The sequence below is a fragment of the Homalodisca vitripennis genome, unplaced genomic scaffold (genome assembly GCF_021130785.1).
Source record: "Homalodisca vitripennis isolate AUS2020 unplaced genomic scaffold, UT_GWSS_2.1 ScUCBcl_1;HRSCAF=141, whole genome shotgun sequence".
NCBI lineage: Eukaryota > Metazoa > Arthropoda > Insecta > Hemiptera > Cicadellidae > Homalodisca > Homalodisca vitripennis.
Window position 1 is genome coordinate 652,235 of NW_025776166.1, and position 19,280 is coordinate 671,514.

Below are 19,280 nucleotides of genomic sequence, written 5' to 3' on the forward strand. Positions count from 1 at the left end.
CTTAGATTTTAAAGGAAAAAGACTTAGCAGCGTTAGTAAGGGAATTTATCCATTTGATGTTATCGTAAAAGAGCAATTAGATGATCATATTAAAATGTTTTATGAACTGAACCAAAATTATGAGAATCATAAACAACATTTTAAAGATTTTACAACAGAAGTCTATGAAAAGTTAGAAGCCATAAATTGAAGATCAGTAGACGATGTTGACTATGATGATTAATTTTAAATTTTTCCTTTAAAAAAGAAACGCATATATTGGATGAGGTGTAACGCAAAAACTGCAACAATTGATATAAAGTATTATGGAGTTAGGAGAATTTCTGGACAATGTGCTGAATGTAACACTAAAAAGAGCCAATTTATAAAAACCTAATTTGAAATTTTTTCCTAATAAATAGAAATGGCGGGATATTACAGTGCTTTCGATCTTTTTATAATGCAACACGAAAGAGATTTGAAAAAAGAACATTGGGATGATATTTCTCAAAATTATTAACTATCTGAAGATATGATGCGATTATACATTAATAAGTTAAATTGGTATAACATTGCAAAATGTAAAAATCTGTCCCCAGAATTCATTAAAGAAAGTATACATTATCAATTGAAAGAACACATGTCTGTTCTTTGCCTTTATCAACATTTGAGCACAGGATTTTTGGAAAAATTTAAAGATTCGGTTGATTGGAACAATATTATAGATAGCGGTTACTATCCTGTGCAAATTTTATTGAAATATGTGGCCGAAATTGCAAAATTTAAAGCAGAAAATTCCGAATATGACGAAGTTGATCATTAATAAATGATTAAAAGTTATATCCTTTCTTATAAAAACGCACATTAAATCAATGAAAAAAGTATATCTTTCTTATACATGTGTATAAAATTTCATGAAAAATTTGAAATTTTTCTTAATAAATAGCGGACTACAAAAAGTATTCAGGCGATATTGAAAGGGCGGAGTTTAAAAATTTATATCCAATTAGTAAACAACATTTGAATGAACCGAATAAAAGAACTGAGTTTAATATTGATTTTAAAGATAATTTTTGCTCGTCGAGCTTCCAGTTTTATATTTCTGGAACTTTAACAAAACAAGATGGTCAAGCATATCTTGGAACAAATTATGTCAGATTGATTGATAATTTCGTGCCGTTTTTATTCTCTAAAATTGAAGTAAGAAAACACAATAAATTGATAGAAGAAATTGAAAATTTTGGTCAATTAAGTACTATTAAAGGAACCATATCTTATTCCAAAATTGATGTATTTTCAAATAGTTTTGAATCAACTTTTAAATTTGGACAATTTGAACTGGTCGGTAATTTAGCACATTTCGGCTTAGGATTCTTTGAAAATTTAAATTTTCCAATCTATAAAGGTGGATTTTACATTAGTTTCATAAGAGCTGAAGGTGATGATGCGATATTAAAAACAACAACTGGAAATGATATGCCAGTTTATGGCAAAATTACAATTAACGAGTTTTTCATTAGAGTTCCAATGATTGATTATAAAACCACGAGTAAAATTAGGTTGATTGATGAAATTATAAAAAGTCAAACATTATGTTTAATTTTCTACATTGGCAATGTAATGAGCAAAAAGGTATTTCCGGAACAACTTATTCATTCGATATCACAAATATTTATAGAAATATTTTCAATCCCAAGTTCGTTATTGTTGGTTTTTAAACAGATAGACAGAATAATCCAGAAAAAAATCCTTCAAAGTTCGATACTTTGAATGTAAAAAATATCAGAGTAAAATTGAATGGTTCTTATTATCCAGATGAATTACAAAATTTAAACATTTCCGGAGGCCTTTTCAGAATTATGTATCAGATGTATCAAGATTTTAAGAAAGTTTACTTCAGAAATATGGAAATGTATTACAATCCAAAAGAACTTATAGCAAATAGACCCATTTATGTCATTGATACAACAAAGAGTTTGACAAATATTTCTGGTTCAAAAAATGATATAATTATCAATATGGATTTTAAAAATGCTGTTGCAAATGCGATTTGTTATGTTGTTGTTGTCTCTGAAAAATTGCTTGAATATGACATAATAAAAAACGATATTAGAGAAATTCAATAATTTGCTGAAAAAATCGTCGTATTTTCTATATTATTCACCGGATAATTTTAAAACTTTACAGAATTGTTAAAAGCATTGATAAAAACATTGATTTTAAATTATATTAAAAAAAATTTTTATAGGGATGTTATTAGGAAAAAACTATTCCAAGGCCATCATAAGGGTTGGACCGGAAGTGATGATAAATACTTCAATATTTACTGAACCTATATACCAAATTTCATCAAAAAAGCTCCAATACTTCTTGAGATATAAGAGTTTAATAAGAGTTTAGATAAGGGATGATTGGGGTAGATTTTGAAAGTTTTTTTATTTTCATGAAATTTTAAGTAGAACTCTCTTGTTTTTGAAGTTACAAATTTGTCTGATAAATTTGTTTATTTTTCTATGAATATTAAGAAATAGGGGATGATTTCACCCTTATGCATAAGTTAAGTCGAAAGAGTTAAGTATTTACTATATGTGTACCAAATTTCATTAAAATCGGATAAGTAGTTTTTGATATATAAAATTATTAATAAAATTATAAACTAGCGCTTCTAGTTGTAAAAGTGAGAACAACTTATATAGCAGAGATTAGCTTTAACATTTTAAGACTCTCCGTAGCTCAGTTGGTAAGACGCTTGTCTTCAAAGCCTGAGGTTCTGGGTTCAAATTCCAGAGTTTCAGGCGCGCTTTTTATTGAGGAAGACATGGTTGTCGTTCATTGGTTGGGGACAAGTCTATAAACGAGTGGCCATAGTGTAATGACTATAGAACAAGGCGAGTTATGACAACTGGTTGGCGCGCCATTTGCTTCGTCACCTTTCCCCTTCAGTCCCTAATTACTTCTCTTCCTTGATTCTGTCATTCCTTCTCTTCCTTAATTCGTTCATTACATTCATCATTCACATCGTTTATTAATACAACATTACACTTACAAACGCCCGACACTATTCCCTAGATGTATCTCTCCATCAACTTCTACACAGTCCTTAAAATTGAGACTTGAACAAAAAATTCCAGAGTCCAAGACCCGAATAATGCTCCTAGCCATTAACTTGGTTGGACAATAGCAGTGCAGAGCCAAGTCTCTAAGCAATAGAATAATAAGACACCGTAGAAGTTGAATGTCATGTGATTCCCCATAGTGCAGACACGCACACTAATAACACTACACCAACGACACAATCATTCATTTTGTCTTTAACAAGAATTGATGATGTTCATATTATTCTCTTTCATTCCTTGTAAAACTCAAAAATATACTCATTCGCTGATGAAAAATCCTGATTTCTTCCGTAATAATCTTTGTAATCATAGACATAATATCCTAAACAGTTGAATAGTAAAATAAAATCATTTTTTATCTCAGTAGTTTAAATATAAACATAAACATTTGCGCTGAAAAATGTATATCTCGGGAGAGTTAGTTCCATAATTTCCATTTATAATAAAAAATCTTTCTATATAAATGAATGAAGTATAGGCTATATTGCCAATTGTTATCAGTGTCATAATAAGGGAGAAGTTATTGATAAAAGATATTTAGTTCGTAATGATTGTCATCTGATATTGTATGAAAACCCTAAACCTAAGAAAAGAAAAAACAAATCAACGCATTTGAATAATTTGATTAGAACATTTTAAAAATGGAAGTGCAACACAAACAAAATTTGTTACAGAATTTAGAAAAAAGAATCAAAATTTTTACTTATCTGTAAGAAAAATTGAAGAAATCAATGCGTTTTTCAAAGAATACATTAGATTTGTAGGTATCAATACAAACATTTATTATGAAAAGATATTACCTTTATTTTTTCATTTTCTGGATGTTAAATTTGACTACGATTTTAAGCCTGAAATCCTTGATGATTTTATAGTACACTTGGAAAAGATAAATAATGAACCTCGTGAAGTGAAGGAAGTGAAGTCCACTTTCGCTTGACTTCTCGAGCTAAAGTTAGCAAATTTTATTATTTCCACATATAAATTTCTATGTAAATGAAGTTTTTGAAAGATTTGAATAAAGTACACTATAAAGAATATAAGAAATTAATGCAGTTGGAAGAAAATAAGAAATATACAATTTTGAAATTGGAGAAAATTAAAGATAAATTCGGGTTTACAATCATTCTAAAGTACATTTGCCCAATAGATTTTTAACTGTTTTAGATGAAAAAAGATTAAAGAATTGAATAAAAATGAAACATTACACTTGATTGTTATTGGAAAAAAGACTATTAAAGATAAAGAATGTGTTACAATTAACTTTGTAGAATAAAGATTAAGATTTCGAAGATTTTACATTGATTCTAAGGAGATTTAACAACATTAGTAATAGATTTTAAATTAAAACTGCCTAAGAAAGTAGAAGCAAACAGCTATAGATTCGGTTATTTTACATTCGTGATTTACTGTTTGATTTCTCAGATTCGTTAATTGTCCTTTAAACAGTATTTTCCATTGATTTTCGGTTGGCTCCAAAAGTATCCTGGGAACCTCATATTTATATCTACTTGTGTATCTACGGCTGTCATTTTTGACTCGGTTATCCGTTTGAGGTCGGGTTTGCGGCTCTGTACTCTACTAATAAAGATCTTTAATTTGATATGCATATCAACCTATGCTTACATTTAAGATTTTCTTCTGACTCCTAGCGGGCCGCCCCCCTGAGGAAGTAGCGGATCACTGAATATGTGATAAAATAGATTTTTATGTCCAGTAACTTTGTGTAAGGTTTTGTAGCTCTATTTCAAATATTTTGAAAAATATTTAACTGACCCGGGACTTTTTGGACACCCTGTATATATAATATAACATAACAAAAATTACATATAAGCGTAAACATTAGATAAGACAACAACTTAAATATTAACATTAACCCCAATAAATAATCCTAAAATAATATAACAATAGTAAGGTAACAGGTCACAGATTCACGGGTGAGTGTGTGTGTGTGTGTGTGTGTTTTAACTTCTGTTAGGTCAAAGAGGCATGTTTTCATTACATAGAACATTATTGAGGTCCTTTCTGAATGAACCTCTGGTCCCCGTAAAAATGTCCAAGTGCGGAGCGATTTTATTTCCTAGGATTTGGACTCTGTTCATCGTGCTGTGGCATTCGTAATTACTGCTCAGACTTCTTCTCTCGAATAAATCCATAGACCTAGTTCCACTAAAGCAGCGTAATCCTATGTGGCCAAGGATGGCTGGGCAATCTACCAGTCCTGTAATGACCCCGTATAGGAACAGTGCATCCTGAGAGTTCCTCCTGCACTGAAGGGAATGAAGACCCAGCAGCCCTTTTATTTCGTTAAGGGGGACAAGCCTAAAGGGAAACCCCAATCGACACCCAACAAGCCGCAGGAATCTGTTTTGGACGTTCTCCATCTGCTTCACAAGGCCCACTTGGTTGGGTGTCCACACCACGCTACAGTACTCTAGGATGGATCTGACGTTGGCACAATACAACACCTTCAAAGTCCGCAAGTCAGTCATAAATCTGGAGGTTCGGCTCGACAGCCCCAGCGATATTGAAGCCCTCAGACAAATGCTATTAACATGGTGTGTTGATCTTAAATCGTGGGTAAAAACCACCCCAAGATCCTTGACGTCAGCACGACGAACCAATACTTTCCCCGCCAAGGAATAGTCATGGTTAATCGGGTTCTTTATTTTGTAATAAGTAACGACTGAACATTTGTCGATGTTAATCTTCATGCTGTTTTGCTGACACCATTCCTCGACAGCCGTCAGATCTCTCTGGAGATCCGCGCAATCACTCTGGGCTCTGATGTGATGGATGATCTTGACATCGTCGGCAAACAGAAGGTGTTTTGTCTTCATCTTTTTGCCAATGTCGTTAATGAACAATACAAAAAGCAAAGGTCCTAGGTGTGACCCCTGAGGCACTCCTGATGTTGCAATAAACTCACGATAAAGTGAACCGAGATACTTGACCATCAGCCTCCGACCACACAGGTAGCTGGCGAACCATCTCAACAAGGGGCCAATTACTCCATAGGCCTCCAATTTGGCAACCAGATGCTTATGGCTCACCCTGTCAAATGCCTTGGAGAAATCGACATAGAAAACGTCAAGCTGACTTCTATCCGCAAAAGCACCAACGATTTCCTCTTGGATAGTCACAAGGTTACTAACCGTTGATCTTCCTAAGTGAATCCATGCTGTTCAGGGCATAATACGTTTTTGAATAGTGGATTGATCCTGGCTAATATAAGTTTCTCAAATAGTTTTGCTAGCGCTGGTTGGATAACGATGGGCCGATAGTTGGCAACGTTCTCATGGTGTCCTGATTTGTGGATTGGAACCACATAGCCAACCTTCAACACGTCAGGGAAGGTACCAGTACTTATTGATTTGTTGAACATGGCGGTAAGAGGTCCACATAGTAGAACTCTGCAATATTTCAAAACCCTTGGAGGGATCATGTCTGGGCCACATCCTTTTGACCCATCAAGCCCTCCCATAGCATTGAAGACCTCATCCTCCGCAAATATCAGCCCGTTTAAGGTAAAAGGAGATGAGAACTGGTAGTTACGAACCTGCTCTGTAGTGTGAGAAAAGACAGAAGAGAAGAACGTGGCAAACGCCTCACACACTCTCTGATTGGTGCTAGAAAACCAGCAGGGAAATTTAGTGAATCCAATTCTCCTACTTGGTGTATGGGAAAGGATAATAGTTTTTAGTGACTCACAAAAAGCAACGAAAAGCTCATTAGTGTCTGCATCGGGAAGATTTAGGTCCATTTGCAGGACTCCTGATGATAGGAGATTTGAGAAGACGCTGTCAAGATTGCACCTAGAAAGGTCAGGCAAGTATATTTTCTTGGTAGATTGAAAAGTAATGCCAGTGTAGAGGGTTATGTCGAAGGCTGGGTGATGAACATCAATTGGCACAAGGGGGAGTGTATCTTCCTTTATCTCGATGTTTGACGATTGTCTAATTGATAATTGCTGATTTGATAGCCTTAGTGGCCACTTACCATACTGCAGCCATTGCAAATGCTATTAAAGTAAATATTACGAATGGTCTATTTATAGCAATAATAACACTCTGTTGTGTATATGATAATTTATTTAAAATCTATCCGAGTTAACTTTTATACATAAATGAAATGTGATTGTTAGACAACAACACCTAGGACACGGACAGTATTTATACAATGTATGCTATGTCAAAATACAAAAACTATGTTCAAACATATTTTTATTATTAGTTATGTAATTGCTTAGCTATATCTCAAAGTTTACATTTGTACTTCAATACTTAATGCAGATTGTAATTTATTGCAGATGCCTTGCTTGCTGTATTGAGAGAGGAACAGATAAATGCTACGCAATCGTTGAGTTTCCAGATGGTATTTAACTTGTACCGAAACTTTGGTTTCATGATAATGCCTGTGGCCTAAACATGAACAATAGCTGCTTATAGGACATAGGTAAGAACAATTGTAGAAACACTACCATATGAGTGTTGGAGGAGTATGGAAGAATGTTGTATACATTTATTTTGCTAATTTGTTAGTTAAAACACATACATTACCGATTCACGATATCAAAAGAATATTTTATAAATTCAATAATACAGAGACTTCTATAAAATCTTTTGGATTTTTCATTAATTTTAATGACATTTTCTAAGTAGAATTTGTTTACTAATTTATGTGTTTCCTTTACATGCGCGATATGTTCTGTCTGATAAGTTTGAAATGGCTAATGGCATTACATATAATGCTCCTTCCATTAGTCATCAAGAACCAAGGATTGGTATCATAAGATCAGCTGATGAGTAATGTAATTAGTCATGTACACCTTCAAAATTCATAGATTTCACTACTTTTTACACTCTTTGCAACTAAAAATGTCATCTCTGGCTATTATTCTTCTGTGACGCAATTCTTCAGGGGACTTGTCAATATCGGATTACATTTGATGTTATCTTTACCAAATACTCTCGATCAGCTTATAAGAATAAAAGTAGGCAGAGGCTAATTGAATTAACTAAAATTATTTTATTTTATTAAACTACATGTGTCTGAGATAGTGAGAACAACTACTTATTAAATGAACTTACTTATCATGATGGCCTCTTAAGATGCTTGAACGTTTGGTTACAGAAAGGAGAGGACCAGTAGCAGCATTTCCAAAGAAAGCAGTAATTCAAATGTGGGGAAATTGGAGTACATATATTATTACAGTGATGTATTGTATAACTAGAAGTTAAATTAATATAAAAATTGTTTTATTATATTCATAGGTTATTTTTTTAATGCATTTATTTTTTTCTTGTCAAAATACATATTATAATATATAAAATTAAAATATTTCATAGTAAATTTTAAAATGTCTTGTTTGTTGTTTAAATGTTATTTTTTTCATGACTTTACATAACATATTTTGTATTTGTTGTATTTTTAAAAGTTAATTTCAGTTGTGTCTGTTTTTAAAGTTTTAGTTTAAATTTGTAGTATAAAAAAAATTATTAGTTTGACATAAGACCAACTTTCCGGTGTTTTCACACTTGTAGAAAAATGTTCTGCAGTCTTATTTTAATTCAGTTTTCTTCAGTTCAAATATTTGTATCTTCAACTGTAATTTTGTTTTAAAATAAACTTTAATGACATGTTTTTGTTGTTTTTGAATTTATACAAATGTTATGTTTCATTGTATGTGTTTGTGTCAACTGTATTATTTATATTCAACAATTTTTCAAGTGATTCAATTAATTAAAACTTTTCCTATGATAAAAATATTGTGTAATCTTATTCGTAGCTATGAAATAATGGATATTTTGTAATAAACACAGTTCAAACCAGATTTAGAATTGGCAAAAACTGTATTATACAAGTAACTAAACTTAAAATAATACATTTTAATTTTTCTTGTTCCTTCTTGCTATTCACATACAATTCTAATATAATGTACATTTCAGAGACTAATAATGGTAATTAAATGCATCTGAAACATGCTAGTTACGTGTTTGTTCATACATTGTAACCGATATGCTACTTTGAAACGTATCGTATAAGTTACTTTGAAATTAATCAGGTATATTACTTTGAAACGTATCGTATAAGTTACTTTGAAATGAATCAGATATATTACTTTGAAACGTATCGTATAAGTTACTTTGAAATGAATCAGATATATTACTTTGAAGCGTATCGTATAAGTTACTTTGAAACGTATCGTATAAGTTACTTTGAAGCGTATCAGATATTTTACTTTGAAATGTATCAGATATGTTACTTTGCAACGTATCTTATATGTTACTTTGAAACATAACATATACATATATTAGGGACGAAACATCAGAGGACGTTCTCGTCAGTTAGATACGTGTCTGAAACTAAGCAGATACGTTTTGAAATGTATCTGAAACATTACCAATGTTTCAATGAAATATTTTTGATATATATTAGATGATATTGGGTTCTATGTGGGTTATTTTGACAGATGTAAGTGAGATTTCGGAAGCAGTTGCAGTCACGAGTTCTTCAGATATTATTCTTTGTGTTCAAAGGGTTCATATAGAATAAGATAAGATTTTGAAACTGCAATGTTTCCACGTAGCATAAAATTAATAATAGAACAATTTGAATAACAAAAGTGATTCCTTTACTAAAAAGTTCTTTGAATAGTAAACTATTATTACATAAATAATAATAATTTAAATAATTATTATAAGTAAATAATTTATTATTTTATATTATAAATAATTTATAATTATAAGTAAATATAAATTATTATACAACTTTTCAGCCTTACGAGAGTATATTTATTTTCTTTGTCGTAATAAAAAGGCAACCCCAATTATGGCATTAAAAGAATCTTAGACCAGAAATAGATTACAAGGGTCAGTAGTAGACGTTTTGACCAAAGTAGGGCTTGAAAACCAACATATTTATATATTTTCTTTATAAAGACAAGGTAAACTAAACTATGTGAAATGTTTGTCATTAGACTGTATGAAATGTGGGAATAGGTTCTTTTAGACCATTCGTTGGTAAAATGGCCGTAGACCGTCTTTTAACTCCTTCGTATATTTTCTTAATGGGACAATAAGACTAAGTCAACTTAAACACTGGAGATATCTTTCAACGGATGTAAAAGGGCCGGAAGTATATGTATTTGACCAAAGCAGGTTTCTGATACCTGATTGTATTTCCTTGATTGGGATATTAAGAAAGGGACTCAACTGTGGCGTCAGAAATGTAATTTAATTAAACCTAAAATATATAGATCTACTTCGACTCACGCAAAACCTGAAATAAGCCAGTTAAAATGTTATTTGGCTTTTAAATCTCTTAACCATGGGCATTAATATTATAATTACCAGATAAATGCCTACATTTGAGTGAAAATTGTCATAAGACTCCATCATATTACATCATAAATGATTTCACAAAACAAGACGCTCTTAGATCATGAAAATTGCGTGCAAAGCTGCGTATAACTGTTTCTAACAAATATAATAATAATTATTAAGTACTTCTAGATTATTTACATGCTGATTTAGAAACAGCAAAACAGATTGTTTACAGCTGATGTTGAGTGGTGGAAAAGTGCGGCAAATTTAGGGCTTGCCCCCCCTGGAAAAATATGTTGCTACTTCTCTGGTCTTAAGTAATAATAAGTAATTTGGCTTTACGAGGGATAAATCAACGGAATGTGCTGTATTAAACGTAACAAATTTCATTAAAAATAATCTCAGTAACAACAATAAAGTAACCGGTGTTTTTATTGACTTCAAGAGAACTTTAGATATGGTTGATCACAATATTCTGTTATCAAAACTGGAGGCGATTAGCATCAGAGCGTGACCTAGGACTGGTTCCGCTCTTATCTGACTGGCCGCAGCTAGCAGGTGAGTGTGTCAGGCTGTCTGAGTCAGCTCATGCCTGTCGCGCTAGGAGTGCCACAGAAGGTCTTTCATTAATGTCCATTAAACATCTTTTAAATCAGAATTTTCATGGACAAATTGCCCTATGATGTTGCTATTTTTATTCTGATAAAAACATTCAGAGATTTTCAAAATAAATTAAATTAAATCTTCTTTCCATTTGAAATTAATGTAATATAAATAAAATGCAAGTTAACGTTAGTAAAACCAAGTTAGTTTGTCAGGGGCTACACTTTTCAACATAGCCTACTCTAAAAAATCACAATTGAAATTTTAATTCTGTTAATTTTGCAAACTGAAACTGTCAAATACTAGGACTAGTTCTAATTTCAAACAAAATATTTTATTACATATGAGATCGATGTGATCATTGTTACGGCCCGGTCTTAGACATTATTTTATTTGTTTATTAGATATAGTTCATTTATGTTAGGTATAAATATATTTGTAATTAGTTTTAGTATCTTACTGTTAGTTTATTATTGTATTGTTAGAGGGGAGATTTGTTGTCTTAGATTTTACGGGTGACATCCCTAATATTTATGACAAGGTCGCCTAGAGGTGTGGAGTTCTTGTTCTCAGGGCGTGGGAGGCGATAGAGCTTTCACTCCCATTGTTAGAGGTGGCCTTCCACGAACCGAGGGATGTTACCCCCAGGTTTATGGTAGGGTCGCTTCAGGGCGGGAGGGGCTGGCCCTCACGCCTCGTGGGAGCAGGAAAGAACCTTTACCTGGGACAAGGGCCTAGAACGAGTCTCCTCTAGTCAGTTCTTCATTGTACTCCGGAGGCGTAGGGTAGAGAGCACACAGCTCTCTACATTACATATAGTTTAGGACAGCTAGCGCCAGCTAGCTGTATTACAATACAGGCCGCTTATCCCACTTTTTGTATTAACATTTTAGTTTGAGTAAATACAAGTCCTGATAGTTCAAAAACAAGTGTTTCATTTCATATATTATTCCAATATTCAAGGCCCGTCAAGCGCGCCGCCAACATGGTCCTCCGGGCCGGATTACTTTATAGAACACTTTAGACAGCATAGTCCAATCGTACCAGAATGTTTTTATAGAACATTAGTGAACAGTGCATTATTTTCGTCAACATAGACTACCAGTGTCAACAGTGCAACATCGGAGGACTTGGAACATAGTGACAGTGCCATCGACCAGTGGTGTTTCCAGTGACCAACAGTGGGACACCTAATTCGTCGTCAAGTAAGTCCTTTCCAATTCCATATTACTTATTCCAGTTATTCCTGATAGTTCAAGCAAGCTAACATGTCAGACGAATTAAGAAAATTTATTGCCAAGCGAGCAGGAATTAAATCTAAATTAACTCGATTTAGGACTTATGTTGATAGGATTGAACAATCTGAAGATCCTTCACAACTCGAAGACAGATTCAGTGTATTTAGGGATTGTTTGTCGGAATTTGAAGCAGTCCAATCAGAAATTGAATTAATAGACACCGACAGCAATCATGACGTAGAAAGAGAGTCCTTTGAAGACTTATACTTTGAATTGTTGGCTAGGTCAAAGGCTCTCCTTCCCAAACAAAATTCAAATCATACAACTTGTTCACGCCAAAATTCAGTTTCTGAACCCTCATCAGCAGTACAAATTAAACTACCGACAATCAATCTGCCTACCTTCAGTGGGAGATACGAAGAATGGGTTCAATTTTACGAATTATTTAATTCAATCATAGAAGAAAACACGTCACTTTCACAAATCCAAAAGTTCCACTACTTAAAATCAACATTGCAAGGTCCCGCTCTCAACATAATAGAATCTTTAGAATTGTCATCGTCAAATTACGACACAGCCTGGACTCTTTTGAAGAATAGATTTGACAACAAGCGTGTTATTGTCAATAATCACGTGTCGTCACTGTTTGAAGTCAAAAAACTTGACAAAGAGTCCGGGGCAGCAATGAGAGATCTGTTAGATACGGTTAACAAACATTTGAGAGCACTCAAATGTCTTGGTCAACCAACCGACCAATGGGACACGCTCTTGGTTCACATGATCGTCCAAAAACTAGATCTGGCCACCTTCAAATTATGGGAAAACCAATTAGTCACCACAAACTTGCCCACGTTTCATCAGTTGACATCATTCCTAGAAAATAGGTGTAACATTTTAGAAGCTATTGATCTAAATAGACCTTTAAACAGTAACACAAGTTTTAAACAAAGTAGTAATAAATTTAATTCAAACCATCAACAACTTAAAAAACCTTCTAGTTCATTTTTCAGCAACACACCATGTTGCCCCTTATGCAAAAAGGGTCATAAAATATATCAGTGTGATAGTTTTCAAAATATGCCTGTATTATCCAGACTACAATCAGTGAAAGATTTAGGTCTATGCATTAACTGTCTATCACATACGCATATTATCAAAGACTGCAAGTCAAATGGTTGCAAAACTTGCAGCAAAAAACACAACACACTTTTACACCTTCAAAAGGACCACTCCAACAGCAAAAATTTAAATTTTGAGTCAAGAAAAGTAAACGGTCATCCTGCAGCCTTAACGTCTAATGTTACTGACAAACACATTCTCCTCTCAACAGCAGTAGTAGATATAGAGGATAATAATGGCGGGACAACAGCGTGCAGAGTGTTGTTGGATTCGGCTTCACAGTCGAATTTCATTACAGAAAGGATGGTGAGAGCATTAAATTTGCAAAGGGTACGCTCAAACATCCAAATCACTGGCATCGGAAATAGGCAGGCCTCCATCTCACACGTTGTCTATTGCACCATCCACTCACAACATAGTGCTTACAAAACTACATTAAGCTGTCTCATTTTACCTAAAATAACTAACGATTTGCCCCACACTCAGATTGACACAAGCAATTGGAATCTGCCATCAACAATGACTCTAGCAGATTTTAATTTTAAACTCACCAGGGCCAATAGACATGCTCATAGGAGCAGAGCTCTTTTTTAGTTTATTGTGTGTTGGACAGGTGAGACCACACAGATCGGCGCCAATTTTCCAAAAGACATCATTAGGTTGGGTCGCCTCTGGTAGGGTTGCTACTAGGAAACAACAACCAACCTTGACATGCAATTTATCTATAGATGATCAAGTAACAAGGCAAGTGCAACGTTTCTGGGAAATTGAAGATTGTGACGTTCACACATCCCCAGCCAGTCAAACTACCACGTGTGAACGGATGTACACAGAAACAACGTACAGGGATTCTACAGGCAAATATGTAGTTAACTTGCCATGTAGTGATGACATAAATAGTCTAGGTGAGTCCAAGAAAACAGCTGAATCTCGATTTAGTCAACTGGAAAGAAAATTAGAAAGAGATCCCAATCTACATGCAGCATATTCACAATTCATGAATGAATATGAAGCACTAGGGCATATGGAAGCGGTAGAACCCAACGTGAAGCCAGTTGGTCCAGTATATTACATTCCGCATCTACCTGTCGTTAGAGAAGACAGTTCAACAACGAAGCTCAGAGTTGTATTTGATGCTTCGGCCAAAACGAGCAGTGGTCGATCATTAAATGACTGTCTTTTAGTTGGTCCTACCATTCAGCAAGATGTCTTCTCAATCTTAGCAAGATTTCGATATCATACCTTCGTATTAAGTGCAGATATAGAGAAAATGTACCGCCAAGTATACATTAATGAGAAACAACTGGACTTACAGCGCATACTATGGAGACAAGGTAGAGATCAACCTCTAAAAGTCTATAGGTTAAAAACTGTCACCTATGGTACAGCAGCAGCACCCTTCTTAGCAATCAGGACCCTCCATCAACTGGCCACAGATGAACGATCAACATATCCTATAGCCTCATCTATAGCGCTATCAGATTTCTATGTAGATGATCTTATGACAGGTGCAAAAACACTCGAGGACGCTAAAGTCATTCAAACACAAATGTCGCAAATGCTTAACTCAGGAGGATTTAATTTAAGAAAATGGAATTCTAATTCGAAGGAATTGTTGGAAACAATCCCAGATAAAAATAGAGCGAAACAAGAACAAAATAAACAGTACAAAGTGCTTGGTATGTGGTGGAACTCTGAGACCGACATGTTCCATTACGCATCTACTGAAAGAAAGCCACATGACAAGATATCAAAGCGTTCTGTTCTGTCAGAAATAGCCAGTTTATTCGATCCTTTAGGACTTGTAGGGCCTGTAGTTTTGAAATTCAAACTATTCATGCAAGAGTTGTGGGTAAGAGATCTGAGTTGGGATGAATCTCTTCCATGTGATCTTCATACATCGTGGCAGACACACCGACAACAGCTCTCAACTTTGAAACAACTTCAAATACAAAGGCACATCACAGTAGGTCACGCAATCCAAAAAGAAATACATGGGTTTTGTGACGCCTCAGAAAGGGCGTATGGAGCATGTGTGTACATACGAACAACCGATACTGACGGACGCGTGTCAACACAATTATTATGCTCAAAATCTAGGGTATCACCACTTCAAAAAATGACCATTCCTAGATTGGAATTGTGTGCCGCGCTGCTACTATCGAAACTTGTAACTAAAGTATTGGATACTGGCATTAAAGTTGATGGATACACACTATGGACCGACTCCTCAATAGTTCTGGCTTGGATCACTTCATCAGCATCAAAATGGAAAATTTACGTTGCTAATCGGGTGAAAATTATTCAAGAATTGACGACTGAAAGATGTAGTTGGAGGCACGTAAGAACCAACGACAATCCAGCAGATCTGATATCAAGAGGTTTAAATCCGATTCAAATTATCGATAACAAATTATGGTGGCATGGCCCAGAATGGTTAATACAAAATTCTAGTGAATGGCCCAAATTTGATTTGAGTAGAATTTCAGATGTACCAGAACAAAAACTAATACCAACTACATTGGCGGTTGTCAGCACTGAGCCACTAATAGATGTTGCAAAATACTCATCTTTAAGCAAACTCACAAGAGTTACAGCGTATTGTCTTAGATTCATCAGCAACCTGAAGAATTCACATCATAAACTTACAGGTCCATTAACTACAGAAGAGCTCAACCATGCCACAAATCATCTCATCAGAGCAGAACAGGAACATTACATGAGAGAAGATTATAATAGGCTCATGGAAGGAAAGAAGATTAGGAAAGACAGTCCATTGTGGAATCTTCAATCTTTTTTTGGTCCCGAGAAACTCATCAGAGTAGGCGGGAGATTAAAACATGCAGAAATCAAAATAGATCAAAAACATCCCATTGTTTTACCATACAAGTCACATCTAACAGAACTTATTTTTCGTCATGAGCACATCAGACTTCTGCATGCGGCACCTCAACTGCTGCTTGCATCGTTGCGGCAACGATATTGGCCCCTTAATGGACGAAATTTAGCAAGACGTACCACACACAGTTGCGTCAAGTGTTTTAAGGCTAATCCAAAAACAACGCAACCTCAGATGGGTGACTTACCATCAGATCGAGTACGCCCATGTCGACCTTTCAGTAATACTGGCACTGATATTAGCGGCCCAGTATTTATTAAAGCCTCAAAAAGACGAAACAGTCCTACATCGAAGGGATACATAGTGATATTTGTATGTCTTGCAACCAAAGCTGTACATTTAGAAGTAGTAACAGACATGACCAGTGAAGCATTTATAGCAGCATTCAAGAGATTTATTTCACGACGAGGAATTGTTACAAACATGTACTCGGACAATGGCACCAATTTCGTAGGCGCAGAGAGAGAGCTTCGAGAGCTTCAAGATCTGTTTACAAACGAAGAACATCAGAGAAGAATCGTCGAAGAATCAACCGCTCACCTCATTAAGTGGCACTTCATTCCACCCCGATCCCCTCATTTCGGAGGCTTATGGGAAGCTGCTGTTCGGTCAGTGAAACATCATTTGAAACGAGTTGTAGCCAACGCCTCACTCACCTTCGAGGAATTTTACACTACTTTAACAATGATTGAAGCTTGCTTGAACTCTCGTCCTCTCACTCCCCTTTCCACTGACCCAAATGACCTTTCACCATTAACCCCTGGTCACTTTCTCACTGGTGATGCTTTAACCGCATTACCTGAACCGAACATTTGTTACATTCAATTAAACAGGTTGTCACATTGGCAGAGGACACAGCAGATTGCGCAGCACTTTTGGACACGATGGTCCAAAGAATATCTGTCTCTCTTACAACAACGGCCAAAGTGGAGATCAGAAGCAGCCAACATCCGGCTCAATCAACTAGTTCTCCTGAAAGAAGACAACTTGCCCCCTCTCAAGTGGGTTACAGGTCGAGTGGTGGCGGTCCATCCTGGAGCGGACAATAGGATCCGAGTCGCCACCGTAAAGACGTCGTCTGGCACCTTCAGGAGAGCAGTCAACAAGCTATGTATCCTCCCCCTAGAACCTAATACAGTGCAAGAGTGTAATGTGTAAAGCGAAGGTCAGTGTATTCGTGTATATAGTTAATCATACATTTAACATCATAGTGACCTCAAATACTCATAGTTTAGTCCGTTGTATAGCATAGCTTAGTTTAAGTAGTAATTTTCAATTATAGTAGCGAAGTTCAAAGACACACATCCAATTGTTTGCAGTTCTATTCAGTCGTGGGTATTCTACTCAACCGTGTCATCATTTCTAATTACAAACTGTCTATGTTTAATTGTGTATTAATAACAGATTGATTTATAGTTGAATATTTCATTGTATTTGTTTCAATTTCAATATTTTCATAATCTTTGTTGTTATTAACTCTGTGTAAAAACTATAGTAAATGTAAATTAGATTTTCAATTTAATTATCCTTGTTCTGCTTACTACCATGTTTAAGTTTTGTCTTGTACACATACATTTTATAGATTTATATTTTGATTAGTATTGTTCCATTGTTTAGTTTCATTGTTTCGTCCTGCACATGTGTCATTAGTAGAAATTTAGAATGTTTCATCACATAGCTTCAACAAATCAATTAGTTTTGAAATCAATATTTCAAGGCGGGGAGTATGTTACGGCCCGGACTTAGACATTATTTTATTTGTTTATTAGATATAGTTCATTTATGTTAGGTATAAATATATTTGTAATTAGTTTAGTATCTTACTGTTAGTTTATTATTGTATTGTTAGAGGGGAGATTTGTTGTCTTAGATTTTACGGGTGACATCCCTAATATTTATGACAAGGTCGCCTAGAGGTGTGGAGTTCTTGTTCTCAGGGCGTGGGAGGCGATAGAGCTTTCACTCCCATTGTTAGAGGTGGCCTTCCACGAACCGAGGGATGTTACCCCCAGGTTTATGGTAGGGTCGCTTCAGGGCGGGAGGGGCTGGCCCTCACGCCTCGTGGGAGCAGGAAAGAACCTTTACCTGGGACAAGGGCCTAGAACGAGTCTCCTCTAGTCAGTTCTTCATTGTACTCCGGAGGCGTAGGGTAGAGAGCACACAGCTCTCTACATTACATATAGTTTAGGACAGCTAGCGCCAGCTAGCTGTATTACAATACAGTCCGCTTATCCCACTTTTTGTATTAACATTTTAGTTTGAGTAAATACAAGTCCTGATAGTTCAAAAACAAGTGTTTCATTTCATATATTATTCCAATATTCAAGGCCCGTCAAGCGCGCCGCCAACAATCATACTGCTTTGTTATATATACTTTGCACTTATTCAGTTCAGATTACAGTATGACTTGATATGTTGGGGAAGTACTTACGAACTTAGAGTTATTTTTTGTTAGAAGTGGTACCTTGGGGACAAGTAACCTAAAACTAGAAACAGCCAGCGCAATACATTTTGAATTCCCAAAGTAAACAAATCTGTTTTAGACAATGTTTTGAATACACCGGACCGAAATACTTTAATACTACTTTAGCTGTAAAATTAAATTAAATAGACTACGACTTTTTCAAAATAATAGTATTGAATTTTTGAGCTCAGTATTAACCTAAACTTACGGTGTATATTAAATATTCTTTTCTGTTGTAACTTACTTATTATAATATTGCAAACTAAAAGGTACTTGTGGTTTATTAATTTTGTGTGTGAAAAATAATTTGATCTCTGTTTACTTGTAAATTAATTTTTGACGCCACGGAATGCCGACGTTATTTACGTCTGGTATCTTTGCTTTTGTATGTATACTTCACTTAAGTATATTTAAACGTTAATACTTGTAAATATTTTTTTCACTTCTTGCTGTCCGTATACTGTATAATTGGACAGCATTTTTTCCGACAAGTACTATGTTGTAACCTTTACTTTAGAACGAAAATAAATCATTATTATC

At 34.8% G+C, this 19,280-nt stretch overlaps 1 protein-coding gene across 1 annotated transcript; it reads left to right on the forward strand.

The window, feature by feature from the left end:
• Positions 1-16,633: 16,633 nt before the first annotated feature.
• LOC124370182 lies at positions 16,634-17,434 on the forward strand. Its single transcript, XM_046828474.1, has one exon. The coding sequence runs from the start codon at positions 16,634-16,636 to the stop codon at positions 17,432-17,434; it is 801 nt and encodes a 266-aa protein (XP_046684430.1).
• The last annotated feature ends 1,846 nt before the right edge of the window (positions 17,435-19,280 follow it).

Bases quoted from the DNA above. Each gene is read 5' to 3' on its own strand.
- LOC124370182 (XM_046828474.1), top strand. From the start codon at position 16,634: ATGACCAGTGAAGCATTTATAGCAGCATTCAAGAGATTTATTTCACGA.